Source organism: Balaenoptera musculus, chromosome 6 (genome assembly GCF_009873245.2).
Source record: "Balaenoptera musculus isolate JJ_BM4_2016_0621 chromosome 6, mBalMus1.pri.v3, whole genome shotgun sequence".
Classification (NCBI taxonomy): Eukaryota; Metazoa; Chordata; class Mammalia; order Artiodactyla; family Balaenopteridae; genus Balaenoptera; species Balaenoptera musculus.
In genome coordinates, this window is record NC_045790.1 from 83,030,562 (window position 1) to 83,042,663 (window position 12,102).

General features: G+C 44.5%; 1 protein-coding gene across 1 annotated transcript in view; it reads right to left on the bottom strand.

Moving 5' to 3' along the window:
- Nucleotides 1–12,102, bottom strand: part of GABBR2 (gamma-aminobutyric acid type B receptor subunit 2) — a 365,308-nt gene that overhangs the window by 250,356 nt on the left and 102,850 nt on the right. Inside the window, exon 2 of the mRNA XM_036854586.1 lies at nt 2,917–3,054. Within this exon, the coding sequence (XP_036710481.1) occupies nt 2,917–3,054 (138 nt within the window). The remainder of the gene's footprint in view (nt 1–2,916; nt 3,055–12,102) is intronic.

Below are 12,102 nucleotides of genomic sequence, written 5' to 3' on the forward strand. Positions count from 1 at the left end.
GCTCCTCTAGGCTGGAGGCCCTCTTTTGCATGCTGAGGCTGGGGAGCTCTAGCTGCCAAGCCAGGAGTTTGCAACACTGTGCTTGCTCCTGCAGCTCCTAGAGAATTCTGAGGGGCAGACAGTTCTAAGTGAGGCTCAGAGAAGGTCAGGAAGCTCCCTGGATTCCTCTGGGTGGGGATTTTACAGGGAGCTTGGTCTCTCACGTCTGGGCAAAATATCCATCTGCAGACCCTTCCCTCCCTCCCTCCCTCCCTTCCTCTGACCATTCAACATCTAATAAGGTCTGTGAAGTGTTAGGCACCAGGAAAAACAGGAGTAACTCAGGACTTGTTTCTGTTCTCAAGGAATCCATAGCTCAACTAAATATATCCCCACATCTGCAAAGCCCTAAGAGGGGGAAAGGCAGACAGGCTTGGGGGGGTGGGCTGTGTACATGCTCTGCTAGAAGTAAACAGGGGGAAGTGAGAGAAAGAATTTCTAGAGGGCTACTTTAGATAGTGCAATAAGAAAAGGCTTCCTGGAAGAGGCAGCATTTAAGCTGGGTCTCTGAGAACGGGTAGGACTTGGCATACAGGTCATGGGGAGAAGGGGATGTTTCAAGTGGTAGGAACAGTGTTTCAGGAAAGACAAGGAATGCTAAGTAGTTGGGGTATTCAACTCAGGGAATAGCAGGAGATGGGGCAGGTGTGTCAACGACAATAAAACAAGAAACACTTAGTGCTTAGGACATGCCAGGGCACAGTTCTAATCCCTGTTTAATAATTTAGCCCACACAGCAGCCCTACGAGGTCAGTCCTCTTATTACCTTGCTTTTACAGATGGGAGGCTGAGGCTCAGAGAGGCAGCGCCTGGCCCTGACCAGCAGGAGTCTGGCGTGCTCCTCAGTACTCAGGAGAGAATGCTCAAGGGCAGAGAAGGTGCATGACTCCACCAAGGTCTCACGGCTGTTTGTGGGCACCGCAGGGTTGGAAGCCAGGCTCCCCCGGCACACTGAGCCGTGCTGGTTCCCAGCTACGTGGTTAGGTTTGCACCAAAGCACGCTGAGCTGCTTTTCTGGCCTCATCCACTGTTGCATCCGCCCACCCTCAGCATGGCCTGCTCCGGCCACAGAGAATGACTCACTGCTCTCCAAGCCCACACTCCTTCCCACCTCCCGCTTTTGCATGCCCAGTTTCCTCTGCCAGCAGCGCTCTCCTCCACATCTCCAGCTGTCCAACACCCTCTCCTCCTTCGCAGCCAGCTCCCCATCACCTCCCCTGAGAAGCCTTCCTGAACCCAGGGCTGAGTGGGTGGGTGGCTCTCCCCTGGGACCCCACTCTTCCCTTATCACAGCTCTGCTATGGCTGCCTCCCACCTCCCCTCTGGGGCACGAGCTTGGGGCTCTACCCCCAGCGCCCCACATACGCAGGGCTGGACTCAGAAAGTACGTCAGTCAATGTGAGCAGAATGAAACCAGATCCCCCTGTGGTCTGGCTCCTGCCCACCCCTTCATTCTCATTCTCACCACCCTGACTCCCCACTCACCATGCTCCAGCCCCACTGCCCTCTTTTCCGTTCCCTGAACAAGCCAAGTTTGTTCCCATCACAGGCTGTCTGCATTCGCTATTCCATCCTGACATGGAATATTCTTCATCCAACCAACTCCTTCTCACCCTTCAGGTCTGAGTTCAATTGTCACCTCCTCTAAGAGGCCTTTCCTGACTGCCTCGAGGCAGCCACTATTTATCCCATCACCCTGTTTACCTCTACCCTAGCCATTTCCTTACGCAATCTTATCTCAAGGGCCAAACTGCCTGAGTTTAAATCCTGGCTCTATTACCTATGAGCTGAGGGTCCTTGGGCAAGTTACTTAGCCTCTGTGTGCCTTGGTCTCCTTATCTATAAAATGGGATGACGATAATATCAACAGTTGTAAGGAGTACATGAGTTAATGAAAATACGTGCTCAGAACAGTGTCTGGTATGTTGTAAGCCCGACATACATACTATACAAGTATTGCTCTTAGTATTATTACTTAATTGTTTATTTGCTTATTGCCTGCCTCCCTCCTAGAATGTAAGCTCTGAACAGGTAGGGACCATGTCTGTCCTGTTCAGCACTATATCCCCAGTGTCTACCCAAATTCCAGGCACACAGTAAGTTGCATTATATTTATTGGATGGATGAATGGATGATAGATGATGAATGGATGACGGATGGATGAATGGACAAGGGATGGATGGATGAAGCAAAGAAGTTAAACATGTTCCTGGGCCACAACTCATCGTGGGGTCTCATCTTTCTACACTTCTCTCTCACATTCTAAATAACAGCCAGCACTGGTGAGTTTCACCTATATCAGACCATCCATTCACCGGTGGAACATTCGACAGCATATAACATTTGCCAGTGTAAAGAGTGAATAACAGCCAAGAGCCCCAGAAAAGGCTTACCCAAGGAGAAAGGCAGTCTTAGTGGACAAAATAATTTCAGTGAGGGTGGGAGGTTTGGATCATCTAGTTAAAGAAATAGTGAGAGCAGGTCTCTGAGGCCTGAAGGTCTAGGGTGTACTGGGGGAAAGGTCGGTTGTTTAGAGGGGCTGAGGCATGGAGTGAGTGGCAGGGATAGGAAATGAGACTGGACGGGAAGACTGGCTGGATGTTGACAGCCCTGAAAGTCGGGCTAGGGAGTCACTGAAATATTTCAAACACACAGTGATGGTGTCAGGGCTACCCTTTAGAACCCCACTGTGTCAGCCAGGACAGGCCAGAGGATCAGGCCAGGAGGTAGGGGCAGTGGGAGGCTGTGTAATTATTCAGGAAAGAGTATGGGAGGTCTGAACTGAGCAACTTAGGAACCACATTGGGCAAGGAACCATTTCTGAGAAAGACTGGTGGTCAAAGACAGTTCCCCACGTGAAGGCGGCCCGGACCTTACCTGTACCAGATTCCAGCCTTGGAGGGACTCCGCGATGATGGACGTGACAGATGGACAGACTCCTCCAAACACCATCAAGTGGTTCGGCCCGTATTTTATTGCGTCGTAGAAGGCTTTCAACCCTTTTGCATTATCACACTGGGAGCAACACAAAGAAAGAGAAGCCCAAATTAGAAACAGCTTTCCCCAGGGACAAGAGCCCAACAGTGGATTCACACACACAAAGCTTCCTCTTGGGAAACCTGGGTTTCAGTTCTCTCACTGTGAGGCCTCTCTTTAAGCCAGTCCTGAGCCCATGCTGTGAGCTCAGTGAGGTGTGGTCTTGGTACCGCTCTTCCCAGCTCTCCTCCCTCTGACTGCCCTCCAAATCTAGGACTTTAGGCTCCCCAGCTATCTCCCTTCAGAGCACACTGAGGAATGGGCCCCCAAATTCCTCACCCTGGGCCTCTCCCATCATGGTCATCTATATTTTAAAAGAAGATAAATCCACACCCATTAGGATGGCTATTATCAAAAAAGCAGAAAACAACAAGTACTGGCAAGGGTGTGGAGAAAGTGGAATCTTTGTGCATTGCTGCTAGGGATATAAAGCGGTGCAGCTGCAATAGAAAACAGTACTACAGTTCCTCAAAACAGAATTAAACAGAATTATTATATGATCCAGCATTCCGCTTCTGGGTATATACCCCCAAGAACTGAAAGCAGGGACTCAAAGAGATATTTGTACACCCATGTTCATAGCAGCATTATTCACAGTAGCCAAAAAGTGTAAACAACCCAAATATCCATCAAGAGATGAATGGTTGAACAAACTGTGGTTTACACATACAATGGAGTATTTTTCTACCTTAAAAAGGAAGGGAATTCTGACACATGCTATAACACGGATGAAACCTGAAGACATTATGCTAAGTGAAATAAGCCAGACACAAAAGGACAAATGTTGTATGATTCCACTTAGATGAGGTACCTAGAATAGTCAAATTCATAAAGACAGAAAGTAGGATAGTGGTTACCAGGGGCTGGAGGAGGGGGAAATGGGGAGTTAGTGTTTAATGGGTACAGTTTCAGCAATGGTAACATTCCGGAAATGGATGGAGGTGATGGTTGCACAACAGTGTGAAAGTACTTAATGTCACTGAACTGTACACCTAAAAATAAAGTGGCACATTTTATGTTATACACATTTTATCACAATAAAAAAGGAGGAGGAGGAGAAGGAGAATGAGGTGAATCTAAAAGGAAGAATCTGTTCAGCAGACACTTGCCAAGCACCACTCTGTGTTCAGCCCAGGGCTGGATGCTGAGGAAACAGAGAAACTGGACACAGCCCTGCCAAGGAGCTCGCACATGAGAGAGGAAAACAGATCCTGGTGACCCGCTGTGGAAATGAACAAGGACAAATGTCCGCAGATGTCGGGAGTCAGTTACGGCTCACCTCCCTCTTCTCCACTTCCATCACTCTCATCAAGCCGTGTGGCCGGCTCTCCCCTGGACAGAGCCATTGGCTGCGAACTGGGCGTCTTGCTCCTCCTGAGACCCAGTTAAGCCCGTTCATCACCTAGCAGTCTGAGGCCCCTTTGTAAAACATAAATTAGTCCCCTTTTTACTCTGCTGCTTTCCGTGCACTTAAAACCCAAACTCCTATCAGAATATAATTCTCAAAAGGTTAAAAACATAATTCTCATGAAAATCAATAGTGGGTACATGTCAACCTTTTATTTAACTAATAAAGGGCATCTGCAGGTTGACCAAGTAGATTCAAAAGAAAATTTGGGAAACAGGGATTTTTACAGTGAATGCAAAATAAGAAATAAGATTGTTAAGTTAGATACAAAACTGGTTAGTGTCCTATAGGGCAATAAAACTATCACCGTTGGGGAAAGAAAAAGAAATCATTGAAAACCAGCACACCTTATCAATTTTAGAGAATTGTAAGATGCCTTAAATTCCCCCAGTCAGATGACCCTAAGGAAGGGCTGTTAGAAAATGCTCTAAGTGTTAGGCTAACTGGTTATATAATAACTTTTATATTATTTACAAGTTTGGTATGATATTCTTCACCATCTTTATCATAACGGATGCAGGAAGCCACAAGATCCAGCCCTGCCTCCCACTCTGACCTGATTTCCCTCCACTCTCTTCCTTGCTCACCAAGTACAGCCTTACCAGCCTCCATTTTGATCCCTGAAAGGAAAAGCAATTTCCTTCCTGCCTCTGGGCCTTCGCACTTGCTGTTTTCTTTGCTGGGAATAATATTCACTTGGTTCTCAGCATGGCTCACTCCTCATCATTCAAGTCTCAGCTTAGCCGTTACCTCCTTAGGGAATTCATCACTGTTGCCCTACCCAAAATGGTCCTCACCCCCAGTCACTCTCTAAGATGCCACCCTAGTTAATGTCCTAATATAGCTCCTAAAATTATCCGAAATCATCTTGTCTATTTTTGTTTGTCTGTATATTGACTGTCCTTTAATTAAAATGTAAACCCCCTGAGGACAAGGCGTTGTGGTCATTGTTTCTACTGCTGTCTCCCCAGAGCTTATACAGGCGCCTCAGTAAGGATCTGCTGGATGCCTGAGGGGGCCCTCTGACCTCCCTGCATCTGTTTCTCCCCTCTCTTTCTACTTCCATGTGTCTCTCCTTATTTTTGTCTTATTTTGTCTCCCCGCCCCTTCCCCTCAAGTGACCATAATGTGGGACCAGAGTGGGTTAGCATTTGTTGTTCTCTCTTTGTCTACTTGAGAGACTCTGGACTGAGATCCACGGTGGGCGTCAAGAGGGATAGAAACATGAATCTGATCCAGTTCCTGGCCTCAGAGAGCTCATTGCCCAGTGAGATAGGGGCACGGGTGGCCCCAGCATGTGATGGACAGGGCTCAGTGCTGGGGCAGAGGCACCATGGGGAAGCGCCAGGGAGGGCTCTGGGGGCAGGGGTACGTAAGACTGAGGATGAGGGCAAAGTGGCCTGGGCTAAGGCTAAGGAGCGTCCTGAACGCCAGTCTAGAGAGTTTGGATAGTACCCTGGAGAGATTCAGGAAATGATTCAATTTTAAATTTTTAGTTTAATTTAAAAATTGGCCAAGTTAATTTTCTTGCCAAGAAAGACAGAAGGAGAGAAAGATGGAAAGGAAGGAAGAAAGAAGGAAGGAGGGAGGTCGGGGGGAAGAAAGATGAAATTCTTATTGCTTCTTGCGGCCCTCTATTAATTGTTCCTGTTTCTTGATTGAAAGCAACACTTCCCACCTTCGGTGGAGCACAAGTGGATATAACATAGTAGTTCATGTTTTAATTGTTTCTAACATGATTTACTGAATCATTTTCCATTTTAATACATTCCTGTAATGATTTTAGCTTGCTTTGTAATCTGTACTAATGACAATGATGATACAGTACCACAAGATTTATAATCAAAGTTGCATTAAAATAATATTAGCAACAATGAACTTATTAATACCTGTTTGCTCAGCAAACATTTCTCCAGTACCTAGTCTCTGTAAGACTCTTCATTAATAATGGTGCCCTGGCTTCTCACGAATATATACCTTCTGAATAAGTCAACTCAAAAATCTGAGCATATTTGACCACTGGTATTTGAGCTGCAAAAGTTTATCTGACTCAGTTTTCACCAAACCGTGTGGAAAGCAGAATTCTGGCTCCCATGACCCCCTTGGTCTTACTCTTATGCATATGTTATGTTACATGGCAAATGGGACTTTGCAGATGTAATTAAGGTTACCGATCAGCTGACCTTAAAGTGTTATCCAGGTGGCCCAATGTATTCACACAAGCCCTGAAAAGCAGAGAAGTTTTTTTGGCTGACAGCAGCGGGGAAATCAGAGATTCAAAGCATGAGATGTATTTGATGTGCCATTGTTGGTTTGAAGCTGAAGGGGGACCTCAGTCCTACAATCGCAAAAAACTGAATTCTGCCAACAACCTGAATAGTTGGGCCACCAGATGAGAACCCAGCCCAGCTGACTCCTTGATTTTGGCCTTCGAAAGCCCTGAGCAGAGGGCTCGGCAGAGTCATGCAGGTCTGGACTTCTGGGCCAGGAATGGTGAGACAGTGCACGGTTGTGGTTTAAGCCACTAAATTTGTGGTCATTCATTACAGCATCAATAGAAAACTAATGTGGTGAAGTAAAATGAGAAAAATTAGAATAATACAGTGAGATTTTCCTTAACGTTAAATGTATTCCATTTAGAGAACTATCCTTAATTTAAAGATAAGATCCTTCGTGGTTTGTACGGTGTTGAAACGTTTTTCTGTTATAAAATTGCAGATAGTAGCAGGATTTTGTTTTTAGTACCCTAACGCAGCAAAATAAAATGTTTTCTACCCTGTGTACATTTCTGTTCCATGCCCCCTGGAGCCCCGTCTCTTTAGCCTTTACTGGTGCGTAGGAGCCAAATGTGTGAGCATTGCTAACCCAGCCAGCCTGGCACCCTCATTTTCAGATGCAGACAGTGATGACTAGAGAGGTGAAGGGACTTATCCACTGTCCTTTCAGGATTAGGGGAGGGATTTCGGGATCCCCAGTTCAGAGCTTTCTCAACAGTCTAGAGAACTCAGCTCAACGGGCGAAGGGAAGGGAAAAGTCAGCAGCATTCTAGAAAGGACCATTCTCCCCCAGGGTAGTGCTGCAAGCCCAGGCCTCTTCCTGATCAGCACTCTTGACCTGAGGCAGGAGAAACAACCTACTGGGAACCAAGTAAGAAAGAAAAAGAGAAAAGGGGAGAAAGACGGGAAGCAAGCCAGAAGGACGGAAGAAGGGTGCTTCCCCAGCTCCCCTAGAGAGCACGTTTGCAGTGAATAACAAAGTAAAAATCACATGGATATACTTGTCCCATATGAGATGCTGTTGTCCCTCATCCTCATTTCTAATACTGTCTCTTCTTAGCTGACATGGTTAGTGTCCCCAATAGATAGGCTCTCCAGTTGACCTAAGCTGAATTTCTGTGGCTGGACCAGCATGGAGGTTTTTACACTCAGTCCAGCAGGGCCCTATGACCCAGCAAAGATGTTTGGGGTCCAGTGAGAGGGGCTCTGGGTTCCTCACCTTCATTTCCACCTGCAGTTCTCCTTTACCTGTTCTATATACAGCTTCAAGGGGCCACATAATACTTAATTTGAAAAGAGGATTTCATGGATAGTCACAAAAAAAGGTTTGAAAACCACAAAGGAGATGACCCCAGAGGTCCTTGCCTGTGTATGACTTTTGTCTCTGGCCTAGGGAAGTGCAGGTGGGTGTCCCGCAGGCGAGGCTGGATGAGCCAGTCACGTGACCGCACACTACAAGCCGCTCGCTGAAAGTTCATCCACTGCACATCAGTTTGCCTGATGATCAATTCAACAAACCATTGGGGAATTTCTCTAAGTTTGAGTTTCCCAAGGGATTCCTTGCAGACACTTCACATGGCAATTTCACAAGGATTTGTTCTTGCGGCTCAAGTGAAAGTCAACTTCAACTGTATTTCACATTTCAGTCCTTCCTAAATGCTGAGCTTGGAGATGTTCCCCTAATGTTTGTTTTTTACTTTCCTCTTCTTGTGGGCTCCGGACCTGCCCCTCCATGAGCCAGGGAAATGTTGAAGCTTTTCTAGTCCCCATTTAAGGTGTCTGTCAGATGGCTTTTAGTTAGCTGGTCACTGGGCCAAACCATCATTCTGAGAAATTATTTATGACATGTTGTCTTTGAGCGATTTGACTTTTTGATGAATTGCTCTCAGAGCCCGGATAAGCGGGTTCTTCTGTCCTGGAAGAAAGCTACAGGCTTTATCATGTTCCCCTACTTTCCCCACCTCCCCCACTAGGAACTCCCCCCACCCCCTTCTGGAGGGTACAGCCACACCTGACCAGCAGACAGGGAGCTAATTCCATCGTGGTTCACATTCTCCTGCAATAGTTCAAGGGTAAATGACCAGCTACAGCCTCTGATCTGCAGTCCTGCCACTTGGACATGGGCTGGCACACAGCAGGGCCTCACTAACTCTCGCCCTCCCCCTCCCTCTTCTCTCCAGGATTTTTCCCCCTTGCCTTTCATTGACCTCACATCTCCAGTAGCTCATGGTCACTTCCTCCAAACTCCCTTCCCCTGTTTCACTTCCAAAGGCTTCTTCTCCTTCCCTGCCAAGATGGACTTGTCACAAAGAAATCATAATGAACACATACAGGCTCTTAAAATTCAGCACCTATAAATGGGAGCAGAGCCAAAAGCCATGAAAATCAATTTTTTAATGAAAAAGTAGAACTCTAGAATAAAATTCATTTTCATTTAAATCTCATTTTTAAAGAATTAAAATACTTTTTTGACTGAAAAATTTCAAAGAAAATATTGCTGAGAGTTAAAATGTAAAAATGCCAAGAAAATGTCAGAGTTAATAACGACCAATATGAAACTGGGAATTACTCTGCACAGAATTTCAGAATTGAAGGAGAATGTAAAAGCTAACATGTCCAACTCATGCCCCAGATACAAAGTCCTCCTCTGTGCATCCTGTTCCAGGAGTGGTCAGCATCTGCTTACATCCCTCCAGTGGCAGGGGTCTCACTCCCTCACCAGGGAGCTACTTTGCCATTGGTGCTTCTTAGAAAGTTCTTATGTTGGTCGTGAAATCACCCTGCTTTTGCATCCCCTGTTTCAACTTCTCATTCTAGAGCAAAGGTCAGCAAACTTTTCCCGTAAAGGGCCAGGCAATAAATATTTTAGGCTCTGTGGGCCATATTGCAACTTCTCAACCCTTTGGAGTACAAAAGCAGCCACAGACAATACATAAATGAATGAATATGGCTGCAATCCCATAAAATTTTATTTACAAAACAGGCAGTAGTTGGATTTGGACCACTGGCTGTAGTTCGCCCACCCCTGCTCTAGAACCTCACAGAACACGTACAGTCCTCCATCGCCACGAGAGCCCTTCAGATACCTAAACTCAGCCAGCCTGCCTCCACAAGATGCTTTCAGGCCAAACGACCCTTAGCTCTTCTAATCATCCCTGTATGATATAGTTTCACACCCTTCTCGTACGTGGGCATCCTTGGGAGTGGCTTCAGAGGACAGATATTTCCTGGATGCACCCCAAATACCTCCATCTGTCCTGCACAGAAAAGTAACACAAGCCAATATGTGTTGTACACTCACTATGTGTCAAGCATGGTAATAAGAACTTCATACAAATTAAGTTCTTACACTTATAAGAATGAATAATTCTATTCATTCCTCACAGTGTTATGTAAGGTAGGTACTATTATTATTTCCATCTCACAGAAAGGGAAACTGAGGTTCAGAGAAGTTAAAAAACTTGTCCCAAGTCACATAAATGGTAAGGATTCCATCTCAGGCAGTGTCACTTCAGAGCACTGTTTTATTTTAAATAAGAATTTGTTATTATGAAATATTTTACTTATAGAATAGTATATATACATATACATATAACTTATATAAAGTATGAAAAACAGTAATGTGAACATACAGTATACCCAACACCCAGTTTATGCTGAAGCCCCTGTGTGCCCACCCTGCCCATATCCCTCCTTCACCAGGAAGAACCCCTAGTCTGAATTTTGTGCTTATCCTTCCTTTGTTTCTCTTTATTGTTTATCATATGTATGTTTCCTAAACACTGTATCATTTAATTTTACTTGTTTTGAATGTATATATAAGTAGAATCATGCCTGAAACTTGCTTTTATGGCTTCACATTATGTTTGTGAGATTTTTGTTGCTGAACAAAGCTATAGCTCATTCATTTTGATAGCTGTGTAGTATTCCGTTGTGTGAACAGGCCATGGTTTATTTGTTAATTCCTCCTGATGGACACTTGGGTTGTTTCCAGTGTTTCGTTTAGTTGCTGCTGTAAGCAAGACAGCTGAATGTTTCTATACATGTCTCCTGGCACACATATGTAGAGCTTCTCTAGGGTATAAACCTAGAAATGGAATCACTGAATCACAGGATTTCCCACATTTTGTCTAAGTGGTTTTATCCGTTTACACTCCCACCAGCAGTGTTTGAGATATCTCATTACTCCACATCCTCATCAACTTTATTTTTTGCCAATCTTGTGGGTATTGGATATGTCATTTTAATTTGTATGTTCCTGATTATTAAAGAGGATAAGTCACTTTTTCACATGTTTGTATGTGTTTCTACTTCCTCTTTTGGACTGGTGACTTTGCCTACTTTTCTGTTGGACCGTTTGTCTTTTTCTTATTGATTTGTTCAGACCATCCCTAGCCACAATGCTAAAATGAATGAAATGATCACCTCTCGCATTCTGAGCATAGACTTCCATTAATGCAGCCTCAGACGACAGTCCTATTTGGTCCCTACTTCATGCAGAGTTTGCTGTCAGTAAAAATTAGTAAATCAGCATGTGTAATCTTGGTAACAAAACACCTATGAACCTTTCTTGGAAAGAAAAAAAGAAAGGAAGGAAGGAAGGGAGGGAGGGAGGGAGGGAGGGAAGGGAGGGAAGGAGGGAGGGAGACTACTTGATGATAAAATCCAGCCAACCACAGATGAATCAAAGTATAGATCTCAGGAAAGGAGGGCTTGTGATAAAAAGGAATGATTGCAAGAGCTGGACCCATTTAACATGAAACAATCAGCAATCTAAAGATAATAATGTAACATAAAATTCAGAAGGCGGAGGAGGAAAAAGGAGTTGTGAGACTGCTAATTTCCTCTTCTTCCATACAAGGACTTTAACGGATACCATCTAAAGTGGAAAACTGGAGTTTAAAAGCCGGGACGCTAACCTCACTGCTCTTCGTAATCTTTTATTACCCTTAGATATTTTAAAACCAAATATTTTCTGTAGCGAAGGCAAAACTGTTTAATGTTAAGCAATTCCTTCTGCTTTACTCTTATTTTCTTGTTACATTCAGATAAATAAAATTTAACATTAATTTTAAATAGCATGTAATAATGACCTTTTTATAAAATTATTTCTGTCCACCTCTCTACTTATAACATCTGCATGGAGAGATGTCTGGAACGGGAGTCCTCTCATGTTAAAGATCGTGAGATTTTGAGTGATTTTTTAAAAACTCTCTTCTCTGTACTTATTTGTTTTACTTGAATTTCCTAAAGCACATATTACTTTTATAAAGACAGAAACTCATTTTTAAACTGGTAGGCTTTTCACACTCAAGATGCTTTCTCACTCATTTAAGTTCATCT